We start from the raw sequence: 15,202 nt of genomic DNA, 5'->3' as shown, positions 1-15,202 counted from the left end.
GCAAGAGAGTATTTCCCAAGAGGCTAAAAACATGAAAGAATAACTCCAAGGCAAGTAGCATTTCTTTTGCATGTTTAGTGGTGATAAACAACATAACTCATGTTCATATTTTAACTATTTTCTCATGAATACACAAACACACACACACACACACACACGTATGTGTGTGTGTGTGTTTAGTTTATACAAAAAAAAAAAAACCTGCTGTATCATATTATACCAGCAAAAAAACCAAGTGTCGTCAAATTTCTTTCTATAATCATAATCTCGTTGTTTTAAATTAACGTATTCTAAGCTGTATCTCGTTTTTCGGTCGAAGATTTACGCCCACGATAAGCAAAAGCAAAGAAACAAACTCCTGCACAACATGAAATAAATGAGATTATTACACTGTGAGCAGATTAAGGTTATTGCAACACTAAAAAAATAACGTAGATCGATTACCTGCTTTATGTGAGGGCAGAACCTACTCTGACCGGTTTAAGCCGCCTTACACCTCTTCGTATGTACTCAAATGCCAATACAAAGAGTCCAAAAAAGTACACTAGGAATATATGTAGCCTCTCTACACTCTCGACAATAAAAGACGAACTGCTTGCTCTTGATAACGATATCAGACTAACTTTTTGCCCTGGAGAAACACCGGAATTTAATTTCGAGAATTATTTCAGGACTATTTTATTTCAGAAATAAAGTATGTATATATACATACGGAAAAAAAAAAAAAAATTGGACCAGACACCAACATCATTTTTTGGGCCTTAGTCACAGGTGTGTGTATGTGCGTGTGTGTGTGTGTGCGTGCGTTACATTCAACTATCTGTATATACATCTCCGTATACGGTCATATAGTCTTGGTTGTCTCTAGGACGTTTAAACCAGTAATACACAAAGATGAAGCAGTCATGTATAAGTAGCACTCACCGCTACTTTTATTTGACAAATTCGTCCACTCGTTTAGACTTGTCGTACTTTCCGATGCCTTTATCAACTCAACAAGAGATTTATTCACCTGAAAATTTTGATGGAGGATTCGAACGTGAGTACCCGAGTTGGAAGTAGTATCACTCTTTTCTGTTACATTATACTCGTACTTGATTGCTTAATCACTTCAAATATATTTGCCGTATGGTCTCAATATTACTTGCAAGTTCTTAGTAATAATGTTTGGTGCATCTTCATGAGTAATGCAGTTCTCAATTTGTTTAATTTTCATGTATTATAATAGTATCTCGTTTTTCTTATTTTTTTATTTTTTATTTTTTATTATTTTTAGAAGAATAACATCCCGTTTCAATGTAAACAACCAATTCGGTCTTAAAAAAACAACCACCACCACCATCTTCTTGCGTATTGATAATGCATCTGTATTTTGTATCCCTGTCTGAATAAACTGTAACACGAGAACATTCAGATCTTGCTGTTCTGCTGATTAAAGATATGGTAGTTAATTCCAACTCGATCGATTTGGATTTCCGACTTCCTTTTTTTTTTTTTCGTGATTCCTATTTACAGTCCTTTAAATTGGTCGATTTTAATTATTTACAAGAAAAGTCGAACAAAGAGAAGTGTACGTACGTACGTACCTCTTCAGTTCTCTCATGGCTAACGAGATGTCCACCGTTAAGTTCAACCATTCTTGCAGATGGATATAATTTCTCTGCAAGTCGTTTTGCATGACACATCTGAGCAATAACATCATGCCTACACAATAAAAAATTCGATCAGTCTCTAAATAAACAATATCCGTACTGTCAAAGAAAACTCGAGCTCGTCTTGTATGGTAGTATAAGTACCTGCCATGAATTACTGATATAGGAAATCCAACCACACGAATAGACTCTATTTCTGTTCGTGAAATTTTATGCGTCCAGCACGCATTAACTTGACCGTCAAACCCGTAATTTGATTGCATACCGGTTGCTGATATTCCTTTCACATATTCCTGCCGGATTTTAAGTCAATATGTTGAATTTTTCGGTCAAACTTTGTAAAGAAAAGTGTAATGCTTAAGGTACAATTCGTTACTTGGTATAAGATTGATCTTCTGGTCTTTTGTCCGACGTACTCTTCAAGATATTCCTGCATCGAATGGAAAAAAACAAATTAAAATCGATTCTTAGCCATCTCAAACGACGAATATAACACAATGTTAGAACAATTCTAACCTGAGAGTAATGTGTATCTAAATCAACAGCTGCTCTCTGCTCGGGAGTTTTCGCCCTCATAAAACGCATTGCAATCGACAAAGTTTTACGGTCAAACTGAAACGAATACGAACAATAATTAATCAGTCACACCTTCATACGATCCAACAATAAAATCACACCTTAAAAATAAATGAAAATCATACCTTTGGAATGCATTCGTATCCCCCACCGGTTACATTCAACAAAGCCAAAGACAAAATTCTTTCAGGTACCATTGCAGCAAGTTTACAAGCAACCATAGCACCTACATTGTGAGAAACAACGATAAGGTTATCCCGAAAACGAAACCAACTTGTGGTACAGTAAAGCTAATTTTGCAAAGTCAACGACTCACCCATCGAATGGCCAAAGACATGAGCTTTTCTCCACCCCAAATGATCCATTAGAGCTATCGCGTCTTTTGCCATGATTTTTGTCCTGGAAAGGGGTCGACTCAACATTAATTAATTACACCGATTACGGACCGAAAAATATTAAAAAAAAAAAATCATCTTGAATTTGTCAAACATCACCAAACTGAACACGATTCTGGTGCGGGGTTTCCATTTTAGACCCCACACAAATTGTGGCCTCAAAAGCATTCATCCCCACAAGTTTCGACACCATTCCACCAAAACACTAAATATTCATATAAACAATACAAAAGGCGAATTCACTTCCAAATTTTCCAATACATAGCAATGTGTTCCACCATTCAACACACATTTAACTATTTATTTAAATAAGAATATATATTTTTTTAATTAATTTGACTAGAACTGTACCAAAATTACAGTAGACAAAGAAGAAATCTCCTACCAAAACAAAAAAAAAAAAAAAAAATAATGAAATATTGAAAAAAATGGGAGGTAATTAACTCACGTGTATTCTGACTTTTTGGTGGGAACGGAGCTCTGACCCATTCCACGGTTATCAAAAGCACAAACCTCCACCCCGGCGGCGACCCTTTCGCCGCTCCGATCATCGAAAGGCAATTCGTCGTCGTTTGGAGTCACCGTTCCGACCAGACCCTTTATCTGCGGCCCCCAAGAATCGTGGGTCCCAGCCAATCCTGAAGATTATTCATCACAGCCGATTTTAATAAAAAAAAAAAAAAAATCTATTCGAAACAATCACCAAAACAGATTAAAAGCCGAAAAGAAGAAAATGCGCTGTACCGATGATCATAAGAACTTTGACCGGTCCTCTGCCGTAGGTTCTGTAAAAAATCTTGATTCCATTGCTGCTAATTGATGCATCCCCATCTTCCTTCTGGTAAGCCCCCACGTTACAGAACGGCATTCTTTTTTCTTTTTTTTTTTTTCTTTTGTCGTTCGTAGCTCTGTGGGTTGGGATTTTGGGATTCTAGAGAGAGAGAGAGAGATACGACTTTTACAGGTGGTGTTCTTCCGACAAGGTAATTTGAAAGGTTCGAGAATGCAAATATTTGAGAATGAGGGAATTCATTTATTGCTAATTATATACCACACACCTCTGCTGTAATTCTTCTTTTTTTTTCTTTTTTTTTTTTAGTTTTAGGTAAAATTGTTGGGCCAAAATGGTCACCTATATAATTATTGCCAAATAATTAATATCGTAAAAAAAAATTAACATTTGAAGTTAAATAAGATAATGTTTAAATAAATAGGAGGGGGGGTGAGTACGTGGCAGATAAAGAGTGGTTGGTGGGGGTCTGCGGTAGGATGGTCGGCTTTGGGTAGCTTTAGTTAAGTCAAACGTCATAGTCTTACAACTTAACAGGAAAGAGGCCGGGAAAGTACGGCCATCGGCGGTGAGGCACTCTAGAAACTCAATTTGTTTTATTTTCTAATCTCAAATCAAAATAATTATTTATTATTTCATTTAATTCCATACTGAAGAGGTAAGGAAAATATTTAAAACGAGTTTTTTTTTTCCAAAATTATTTGTCCACTTTATAATTCCAATGAAGTATTAATTATATTATTTTTAATTTTATCATTTATCACTCTTAGTTAATTGACAAAAAAACAATTAATCACAAAAATATTTTAATAATTTCCTATATTTTTTTATTACTATACTCATTTATTGATTTTCTTAATATCTGCGCAACAACAAAAACCTAAAAAATAGGAATGGTATGTTTGATACTTTTATGCACGTGCGGTCTACACGCGACAGGATTGTAGAATTTCTTATAAAAAGTTTAGGCATTTCATATTTGATGCTGCTGCAACATGATCAAAAAAATTAAAATAGAAGATATTCAATGAAGGGGGCTGACTCGTCGTCCTAATCTTTATCTATCTGATTGGACTGACAAAAAGTACATATATATATATATATATATATATATATATATATATATATATATATATATATATATATATATATTAATTTTTGATTCTTTGTTTTAAAAACATTTCTTGAATAAGTCGGATTTAAAAATTTTAGCCTTCAGACATCACAAATAACTACTGAAACGTTCAAGAAAAAAAAATATGTAATATTAATATATATTAATAAAATATTAATCAATTACCTTAGTCAGGAAAACAAACTCATAACCATGTCCGGGAGGAAACAATCTTCTTCTTCTTCTTCTTCCCATCATAAGCCTCAAGCACAGTCATCTGTGTCAATATGTATTTTTTTTTTCCAAGATTAGTTAAATAAAAACATATAACATAAATAAAGATGCATCCCATTTATTCATTGGCAAATGACCACATATCGAAACTCTGAAGGACTAAGATCACGAATTTTCCATCGAGTTTCAGACAGCGTGAATGCATCGCATGTATACACGTGAATTGCACATCATGGACAAACATAAGATGTATGATTCATTGGGAAAATTCGTTTAGTTCAAACAGTCAACAAATATAGTTTCTGTACATTCAAATACACGAGGTCAAAAAGTTTCTATGTTTGTTTACCAGCATGGCTCAAGCACCATCTTGTTACGGGCCGCCCGAAAATTGCCCAACCAAACTAATGACTAGTCCGAAAAGACTAGCAGAAAAGTTGAACTCCAAGCCTGAATAGATTGTGCAACTTAGCAAAGACAGCTGCTAATACTTGGCCATCTGTTTGTGTTTGTTTCTAAGTATGGACAATTTCTTCTGCAGAGGATATTTTTCATTTTTCATCCCCATTTTGTCGAGGTAGTGCACTGTTTTCTTCAGTGTTTCCATAACCTCTTCGCTATCATGGCCGAATGCTTTTTCCTGAATTTTCAAAACCCTCTTTAACAGCTCCAACAACTCAGTGTCATCCTTCTCTAGACGCGTCTGAATCGACACCAAACAATCAAGAGCCTCTCCTGCAAATTCAGTTTATTAAACCCCAAAACAAATCAAAAAACAATTCCAATAATCGGCAATATTTGATTCACTCTGCAGAAGTCCATATAGGGCTTACCAACTGGTAAAGATTCCTTTCCAAATGCTTTTTCTCGGATGGATAAAGCATCGAGAGCAAGTCTTTCTGCTTCTTCATCCCGGTGTAGATTGTAGAGAGTAACTGCTAAATTTAACATGGGAAATGTGATAGATGGGTCATCGGGGGGAACAGTTTTCATCATTATTTGCAAACTTATTCTCAGCAAGCGCTCAGCTTCAGCAAAATTCTTGGAGCGTGAATACGAGGTTGCAAGATTTACAAGGTGGGGAACTGAGCTGGGGTTTTCTTTTCCTTTGAGCTTCTCGGATATTAAAAAGCATTCTTCCAGCAGGGCTCGGCCTTCTTCGCCTCTGAAAACAACCAAGATTGTAAGACTCGCATGAACACAATCGAGCCTTATGACTGTGACGGTAAATAATAATCATATTTTTTTTTAGGAAAAAGATACTTTTAGTATTGACGGTGTAAAATATTTAGTTGCTCAATTTATACAGAAATTAAGGCGATTCAACTGTTATTAGAATCTGATAAAAAATCTGTTCCAACAAAAAAAAGAATTATAAAAGAAAAATGTAAAATTCGCACTAATCAAAGACATTTCTTACCTTCCAACGACGTGAAGTAATTCCGCCAAGTCTATTCTCATCTTCTCCAAGATTCCGTCATCCAATTCCATGTGTTTCGAATCTTTTAGGATCTGGATAGCACTCTTGTATAGATCAATGGCTTCATTGACTTGACCTGCAGAAATAAGGAAAGTATATAAAGGAATGTCAACAAAGGTGATTGTCATAACCGAAATCCGAGCTTTCAAGTTACAAATAAATATTTCAAAGCAAAGAATAACTCTTCTGGATGAGCAGTTAAGTGGATTAGCTCAAAAGAGCCTGAGTTTAGTGCAATTTTATATGAAATAAATAGTGTCACTAATTACCTTTAGCACATTTCACCTGGGCCAGAGAATACATAGCCATTCCGACTCTTCCGTCTCTTTCCCCATATGACCTCGTATAAATATTTAGGACCCTAATGAAAATTAAAAGTCAGAAAAATAGTTAATCATCTGAATGAAAAGAGGCTTTCAAATGTAACAAATTGTGTACGCGTGATGCAACTAACTGACCTATTGAATGTGTATTCGGCATCCGAATTCCGTCCCTCCTTTATCAGAAGATTGCCCAATGAACATAACGGCGCTATCATATCCTCGGTCTCCCCTCCCCTGCTAGATTCTAATATTTCAACAACTCGCTGGTATGTTTTTATTGCCTCACGGGATTTTCTACTAGTGCCCTGAACTTTCGCCATTCCCATCAATGGTGTGCAAAGGAGTGAGCTCCTAGTTCCTACAGAAACAAAAAGAAACTTTCATATATAGGCAAGTTTCAGCAAATCGACTACGAAGGTTTTACAGAATAATGCCAGTTAGCAGCTTAATTAGCACCTTCTAACAGCAGAAATATCTAGCGTTTGTATCTAAGAAACGGGAAATTGGACGACATCCATAATGGGCACTGACAGCATCCAAAATTTCAAAGTTCAACGTACCATATTTTTTTTCCATAATTTGCACGGACCTTCTGTAGAAACAAATGGACAACTCAACTTTTTCCAACTTGGAATACATACTTCCCATATGCATGAGTATTGAATCAAGTAGCAGCTCCTCGTCTTTCAGCTCGTTCACAATCTTGTTCAACTGTAATCAGGTTCAAGAGAGCCTCAGGTCAACATGATAAGTTCTCAGAACATATGTAATCAAAATAGACAGTACATGCCCCTCGAAAGATTTCAAACATAGAATGGAAGGAAATCGAAATAACCATTTATCTAATAGCGAAAAAATTAGGTTATATATCCATCTCGTTTAGTCGAAACCATTAACCATGTTGGATGATCAATGATGGAGAGCAATAGTCCTCTCTCTGTAAAACAAAACGAGCGTATTGCACACAAAAATGCAGAAATAGTGTACCTAAATAATTTGCAAACTAAATTACCACATCCATTAAGAACCCAACAGTTTTCAAGTCTCCAAGGGCCATGTAGCCCAAGGCTATTACATCAAGAATAGCAGCTTCTTCTATGCCTTGAGCCCCCGAATCCACCTGTTCTTTAACCGCTTCATAATTTGCTTGAAGCAAATCCACAGCATCGTCATCTTGTCCCAATTTTATCATAGTCTTAACCTCGTTAAATAGTTCCTCAAGCTGTTCTTCAAGATCATTGTTCGAGCTGCCAAGTAAGTCATATAGGAATCGTAAACCATTTTGGACCTATTGCCAAAGCAATAAAAATCTAAGAAAATTACAACACCCTAACATAGTAACATTTGACTTCTTTGCTGAAAAACTCCAAAAACTTGTGTACTTTCTTATTTGAAGCTAGGCGATTCTTACTTGGTTATTTCAATACGAACGAGTGTTAGTAATTTCCAGAAAGCTAACATTTCATTTTAAGGGACAATAATTATATGGTGGGATACATAACCGATTTTGGTGATATAGGTCCAAGTATATGGAAAAATGCAAAAAGTTAAAGTTCGGGAAACTTACCATAACTCATTATTATCTACCACAGTCACAAACAACTACCATGAACATTTAACTAAATGAAATTGTACCTTCGGAAATTGCTTGGACCAAAAACACTTGAAGTCGCACGGCCTTCATCGTGTTTGCCTCTGATTTCTGATGAACTACCCACGGCAGAACTTCTCATACAACTACGCCCATAAATTTGATTACACGGAACCATGTAAAGCTTAAGATTACATTTCGGAAACCGAACAATCATTTGGGAACTGGAAAACATGAACATTTTTTGCAATTTTAGGTGGTCGAATTGAGTTTCTAGACACGTTGGATTCATCCTGGAAAAGAACACATAAGTAAAAAAAATGAATTCTACAGTACTAAATAAAACATCATAATAAATATAAATACACTGCTCCATGTTTTCTCTGCTTTACGAAATCAGGGTTTATGTTTTACACATTATCATTGTACAACACCAGTAAAGCAATATATTCGAACTTTCTCCAGCAATTTTTCATTTGCAGCTGCAACAAAAAGAAGAACTCCGAAAGAATTTATGACCGACATTCAGAGCAACAAAAACGAGTAGAGGAAATTGACTTATCTTAAAATTAATGAGGTAAAGAGCTTCAGAACAACCATGTATGTATACTGTACGTATATGCGTATGTAAAGCTGCGAAATATACCTGAGTGAGGCGGCAGAGGTCGACGACGAGAAGGCGGACGCCATTGAAATATTTCTGAAAGTGAAGCAGTGTGGAGAAATTGGCAATCCATTGCAGGAAAATTAAAAGAAAAATAGCAATAATAGTAATTGGGCTCTGTTTCGGGCTTTGGAGAATGATTGGGTCAAGCCCGATTTGGCAATTTTGGGCCGAAAATAAAAAGCTTTTGAAGGTCTCGTTGGAATTAATTTGGATAAATATTATTATTAAATTGGGTAATTAATTAGTATGTTACTTCTTTGAATTAGAAGTTGGAACTGTTATTTAAGTTGTTAAAATTTGATATTAAATTTAATGATAATCATATCCTCACATATAGTATTTTAGGTTAACACAATATGATATCTGCTAATTTTATTGAATAATAGATCGAACTATAACTAATGGAAACGAAGATACAAGCCAACGAAGGCGTACACGAAATCGATACATAGCTTTAATACAAGTAACCGTCAAGTCGAAAACATTTTGCTAGTAGTACATTTTTTGTACAATTCTACTGGGAATTGCTAGTGAAAATGTAGAGGATTACCCCTACCCCAGCCGCAACAACGAAGCAATACGATAAACCTTTAAGGCATGCTATCCGGAAAATTCAGACAATTTTACCAACGACAATTGTCGACAACGTCACGACACTTACGGACCATCTTCTTCAGCTGAACAAAATCACAGTAATATAAAACAATATGTTAGAAAATGAGAGCTTTGTATGCAGAGATGTACTGTACAACTTTTCTTTCTAGAGAGAGAGAGACTTACTGCTCAAAATAAAGCCTTGAAGCAAACTCTGAGCTCTCTCGGCTTGTTCTGGAGTACCCGATATTTGTATTATCTTCTCTGTGGACTCTGGTCTATCATCAATCAGTTTCACATTGGCTCCCGATAGCTGTTTGCACGAGTAATAATAGTAGTAATAAATAGGTCAAGAAGGTGTACATATGATGAACTCAAATGTGAAATATGAAGCGTCGGTGATGTAGAGCATTCACCTCACTAATCAAAGCCAGCTTTCTTGATTTTTTTACGAGTTCGGATGCTGCATGTGGCGGTATAACAATCTCTAGTGTACTCCGAGTGACGAACTGTACAGATTTTCTGTTTTGGGGGGGGGGGGGGGGGGAAGAAAAGGAGAGGGCGTGAAAAATTATGCAAAAACTAATTTAAATAATTAAACGGCTTCCGATCAAGAAAAACTTATCCGAGATAATACACCTACCTATTCAATCCGCTAGGCTGATCTTCTCGTCGCTCGCTATCATTTTGCTTCACTGTCTCAACATTAGACGGGCCCACATCCTGCAAAGTAAATAGAATTAAGAATTTAATGGGCTAAAAAAGTTTTTAATGATTGGAACAGATATGATAAAATAAGAACACATTATCGACCTTCACTTTCTGGGGTGCTGGAGCAGTTGATGAACTCTGAGGAGTTGAAACAACAGGACCGTTTCCAGCCTGGGTTTCCACCGGTGGAAGTACAATGTTTCTAGAAGCTGACTCCGGTTCAAAAGAACCGTCGACGGGGGTAGTAGCAGAAACATGAGGTACTGGTGCACTATTTTCAAGAAACTCTTTATATATGTAACCTCTAACCCTAGATGTCACCTCCACAAGAGCCTCTCGAGCAGCTTTGATCTCCCCGATTATCTATATGCAAGAGAATCAAGGGTATACATGTCAGAATTGTATTAGTAGTTCCATCGCCAAAGGTTTTTAGTGCAGTCTTGTAAATACGGTGGGGTTATATCTTGGTCAGAAATTTAAGCACTGGAAAGTTCAAAAGAAAACCAAGCAGTGACACTTGCAAGTTGCAACAAGAGAAATTATGAAAACCACCATTTTTTACTCCAGACAAAAAAAAAGGGGGATTTTTCTTGTCAATTTGAACTCAAGTACATTTAAGAAGCCATAGAGGCAAATATATCTCGAAGCAAATGGTGATCTTCAAGGAATCGTAAACATATGTATAAAAACCAAAAAAGAAAAAAAAACAGAGAGAGATCGACAAACCTCTACAATTTCATCTGTTACTGAAACACCCGCAGGAAGTTCTTCTCTTGGCAGGATCTTTATATTAGCACCACCTATTTTCCCCATCTCAATTAACGAACCAATTTCATCGGATTGCAAAAGTAACCGAGTGGTGATAACGTTTTCTCTTTCGGGAACAAGATCAACGATGCGTGTTTGAATATGCAGCAAAGCTTCTTGTGCAGGAAACAACTCATCGTCAGGACCCTAAAAGACATGCAAGTATCAGCTTACAAGAACCTTCTAGAAGACGCAGAGATAGGATCAAAAGAAAGATATAGGGAAGGATGACTACCTCGTCGGATGATATGATTATAACATGCTCATGCGAGCCAGAAACGGGATCAGAAACATCAACATCGACACCTATTTCATTTTGAAGCAAATCCACAATCCCATCTGAGTCACCAACAACAAGGTCAATCTTATCAACGGGGCAAAGTATGCGAAACACAAGACCCTCGCCGGAAAAAGATTGAGCATTTTCAGCTACAGCAGAAGGTCCAAATTCAGTGTTGAATACAGACGAACGTGAAGAGTAGGTGTTGCCCCTTGATCCAGCAGAATATCTCGATCCAAAACCAGGCCCTTCTGCAGATGATCGCCTTGTTGTATTGTTTGCATGGAAATCATCATCCGCTGTGTAGAAACGGTCCGGTGAATGTAGTCGATTATTATTGTTATTATTATTGTTGTTGTTGTTATTATTATTGTTATTATTAAAATTGCTTCTGTCGCGATGCTGGCTCTCCCTCAAGCGAGAAGAAATTATTGCAATAGCATTTTTCACAGCGTGCATATCGCCCACCACCTGTAAAAAAAACAAAAAAAATTGCAATATGTTACACAAACGAAAGAGCCATCCCCCGCCAGTGTAAAGCAAATATTCATAAAGCAGAATTCACATCAAGGCACAAAATGGTTAGGTACAGAATCTTCTGAAACTAATTAGCTATGTCACTTTTAAGAACATCTGTAAATATAAACCTTATGGGGTCCGAGGGCAATCCAGAATTGTTGATTGCGCCTCTTCGTTTGTCTTTCATTACAAGAGTGAGATTGAAACATGGCAGGTCTTAAATAAGCAATGAAAAAGTCACATGAATCTTGCACCGTCACAAAATGACCACATATTGCAGAGTAAATACGAAACCTTAAAATCTTCGCCGAGACAGACGAATGCTGCACTAGTAGTATGCATCATATCTTCTACTCATTTTTGTTGCTTAGGTCATCAACTCCAATTAAGGTTTCATGATTATTAGCATATTACAGGACTCGACTGTCGATTATCTCAAACTCCAAATGCGACTCTTTAACATAGTCATATAAGTTCATGAATCATAAGTTCAATTGTCTGGGCGTTTTAGACCACCATATTTGCAACTACGCAAATTCAATCCCCCATTTTTTGAAGATAGGGTTTTTTTTTTCATGTGAAGAAATACTGAATATCCCCAAAGGGGAAAAAGTAACAATCAGAACCTGAACAATCTCTTCGGACATTGCAACACAACGCGGCAAAGTGTGATCTCTGGGCAAAACCCTAATATGAGTCTTGGTCTCCATTCTCATCTGCTCGATTATCTTCCCTCCTTTTCCGAGCAGACAACCGACATGCATCCGGGAAACCACCAGCCTCGTCACCATTCTATTACCATTACCACCGCCGCCGCCGCCGTTTCCCCGGTTCCCATACTCTTCATTTTCGTCCTCACCAAACCCCACATTGTGCCCAAATCCGGCGACTTCTGTTTCCAGTATTCTTTCATGTATCAAAAACAGAGCTTCCTGCGCCGGCGAGAACGAAGGCATCCTCCCCTCAGGATCCCGCCGCCGCGTGTCGGAAATCTCGATAATCCTCTCTTCATCCCCAGGAATCAGCTCGTGCACGTTCACCCACGCGCCGGTGTGCTGCCTAATCGCCTTGATAATACTCCCCGATTTTCCAATCACACCCCCTGCTTTCACGTCGTGGCACAAAATCCGGTAACTCGTCGTCACCATTAGCGAAGGATCCAGCACTTTTCTTCCTCCTCCACCACCGCCCCCGCCCCCGCCCCCTCCACCGCCACCACCTCCTCCTCCCCCGGAAGAGGAGCGCCGGTTGTAACTTGGACCATAATGGTGACCTCCACCACCACCACCACCGCCGCCGCCGCCGCCGTGTGAATTATTGCCGTAACGCGGCTTGCTCCTCGGGTGTAAGTTTTCAGATTCATAGTCCTGGTCATAATAGTATCTCTTAGATCTCGATCTGTCCATAACCCAAAAAATGAAGAGATGTCCAGTGTCCAAAATTCAGGGGAAATTGTCAAAATCAAGCCCACAGGCAAGGAAAATTAGGGTTTATATTCAAATCGAGTTATCCTCCCGAACTTCTTCCCCCACTAAATTCTGCAAATGCCAAAAGATTCACTGTTTCTTCGTTGAGTTCTGAGCTTCTAACAGCAGAGCTCATGTGATTCGGAATATTTTGTGATCTTGCAGACTTTGAATTTACTGCGCTATATTTTTGCTTTTTTGCTTTTTTTTTTTTTTTTATCTGTCCAGATTTATTTGTTCTGTTAGTGCGTGTACTGTGTGTAAAATTGTAGCCAGATGTGAGTACACACACATGATAACGTGGATGGGTGTTCATTTAGGTACACCCCAATTTTCGCGTCAGCACTTTACACCATAATACGTCGTCGTTTACATAGGGTGAAAATGTCACTATTTTTTATTTCAAGGTGTTTAATGTAATTTCTAAGATTTAGTTATGTATATTGTATTTTTTTTCTCAACCATTCAAATATTTAGTTTAGCACTTATATAATTTATTAATTAATTTAATCTCAAATGAGTAATAAAGTAGCATTTAAAGATAAAGCAAAGTATCTAACTCACTACTTAACTTGTAATCATTCAACTTTTAACTCAATTGGATATGATTGAAAAGAAATCTTATTACTAGTATTTATCTATACTAAATTTTGTTGCATTTATATTTCATTATAATTAACTTTTCATAATCCATTTTTTTTTCCTTAGTGTGATCAATCTAGCATGACAAATGTTAGTATTTAAAGTATTGAGTGTTGAATGTGTACGTATATATGGGGTAAATTACGGTCACGACTCACCCATAAGGCAAGATAAAATTACGAAAAAAATCCTGAATTGTTTGGGTAATTATAACAACCCATTAATTATGATTTTTTTGCACGTCCACTCTTATGGTGTCAAATTAAACAGAATATTTTAGATTCCGTGAAATGTTCAGTTTGTACTTGTTTTGTGCCAAAAAAATATTTTTTTGATGCATCACTGATATTTACAACACATTTTATGATCATCTTGTTTTAAATACGTAGCTCGAATGCTGTAAAAAGTATACAAAGTAGAGAATAATTCATATAATATAGAAGATTCTACTATATTTGACTGTGTAAGAAAATTCGTAGTTAATTGTGATTATAGTTATCAAAATATGAAGGGCTATTTGATAATTTAATATTGCCTAAGATGGTTGCCATAATTTATACTAAAAATATAATTGCTACGAATGCTTCATCCTAAATGGGCCGTTTAGATTCAATAGTGTTGAGCCCAACTGCCCAAATGATGTTTATCTTTTAGGTGGGCCCATCTCATTCATATACCGTATACGCACTAATTTGTTGCATTTAAATATTTTAAATCCTTTTCATTAATTACTTTTTTTCATATACAATAAAATATAAGAATGAGTTGCAATATATCGTTTGGAAATTGTTTTTTTCTTTTTTGTAGAAAATATAATACGCAACTAACTAATAATATAAAATTTTACACCAATATGGAATATTTGAATTCCCCTCCATTAATAAAAAGCAAAATTGGAAAAATATAATAATTACGTCATTGCTCATCATTTTGATCTATATTCTATAAGGGGTTTACTATTCATAGTGCATTGTTTTTCAGTTACAGTGCGAAATAATTCATTTGTCAAGAATTTCTTTAATTTTTTTCCAAATTCTCTCAACTTTCGAATTTTAGAACTTTCCAAATGGTCAAATTTTTCCAATAATATCAATTAGAACACAATAATTATCAATATGGACGAAACCTACTTCAATTTTGAGATAAAGAACATATTTTTTTATCGAATTTTCATTTTTTATGCATTTTGTGTAGTATTGCACGAAATGCAGTGTTTCATTTCGTGCAATACTACACGAAATGCATAAAAAAACATAAATTTATGGTTTTGTGTATCGTAGAAAAATACTATTACGTGCTTCTTTGCACGAAATGCCTTCATCCATTCCGTGTTAGTAAATACGAAATATCCATGCACGAAA

General features: G+C 36.3%; 3 protein-coding genes across 4 annotated transcripts; all 3 read right to left on the bottom strand.

Annotated features, from left to right (window-relative positions):
- Positions 1 to 32: 32 nt before the first annotated feature.
- On the bottom strand, positions 33 to 5,159 carry LOC105971805 (alpha/beta-Hydrolases superfamily protein). 2 transcript variants are annotated; one of them, XM_088819221.1, is made up of 13 exons: positions 5,111 to 5,159; positions 4,714 to 4,804; positions 3,368 to 3,554; positions 3,072 to 3,261; positions 2,545 to 2,627; positions 2,354 to 2,454; positions 2,169 to 2,264; positions 2,029 to 2,082; positions 1,797 to 1,945; positions 1,587 to 1,704; positions 925 to 1,012; positions 445 to 631; positions 33 to 358 (listed from the first exon to the last, which is right to left on the bottom strand). In XM_088819221.1, exons 2-12 carry the CDS (start codon positions 4,783 to 4,785, stop codon positions 450 to 452), a joined length of 1,320 nt encoding a protein of 439 aa, XP_088675347.1. In that variant the 5' UTR covers positions 4,786 to 4,804; positions 5,111 to 5,159; the 3' UTR covers positions 33 to 358; positions 445 to 449. The 2 variants fall into 2 exon arrangements, with proteins under 2 accessions (XP_088675347.1, XP_012852156.2); XM_012996702.2 differs by lacking the exons at positions 4,714 to 4,804; positions 5,111 to 5,159 and having other exon boundaries at positions 3,368 to 3,526.
- On the bottom strand, positions 4,995 to 8,899 carry LOC105971804 (Tetratricopeptide repeat (TPR)-like superfamily protein). Its single transcript, XM_012996701.2, has 9 exons — positions 8,802 to 8,899; positions 8,200 to 8,448; positions 7,577 to 7,811; positions 7,125 to 7,275; positions 6,700 to 6,922; positions 6,511 to 6,602; positions 6,182 to 6,317; positions 5,595 to 5,926; positions 4,995 to 5,496 (listed from the first exon to the last, which is right to left on the bottom strand). The coding sequence occupies exons 1-9, from the start codon at positions 8,843 to 8,845 to the stop codon at positions 5,246 to 5,248; spliced, it is 1,713 nt and encodes a 570-aa protein (XP_012852155.2). The 5' UTR covers positions 8,846 to 8,899; the 3' UTR covers positions 4,995 to 5,245.
- Positions 8,900 to 9,161: 262 nt separating this feature from the next.
- Positions 9,162 to 13,552, bottom strand: RCF3 (RNA-binding KH domain-containing protein). The gene is made up of 8 exons (XM_088819220.1): positions 12,360 to 13,552; positions 11,170 to 11,685; positions 10,854 to 11,081; positions 10,230 to 10,490; positions 10,060 to 10,139; positions 9,833 to 9,938; positions 9,603 to 9,729; positions 9,162 to 9,499 (listed from the first exon to the last, which is right to left on the bottom strand). Exons 1-8 carry the CDS (start codon positions 13,137 to 13,139, stop codon positions 9,480 to 9,482), a joined length of 2,118 nt encoding a protein of 705 aa, XP_088675346.1. The 5' UTR covers positions 13,140 to 13,552; the 3' UTR covers positions 9,162 to 9,479.
- Positions 13,553 to 15,202: the final 1,650 nt, after the last annotated feature.

Source organism: Erythranthe guttata, chromosome 6 (assembly GCF_056151865.1).
Source record: "Erythranthe guttata isolate IM_541 chromosome 6, IM_541, whole genome shotgun sequence".
Lineage (NCBI taxonomy): Eukaryota > Viridiplantae > Streptophyta > Magnoliopsida > Lamiales > Phrymaceae > Erythranthe > Erythranthe guttata.
Note: the sequence above shows the minus strand (reverse complement) of the source record. Positions and strands in the feature narration are given on the sequence as shown.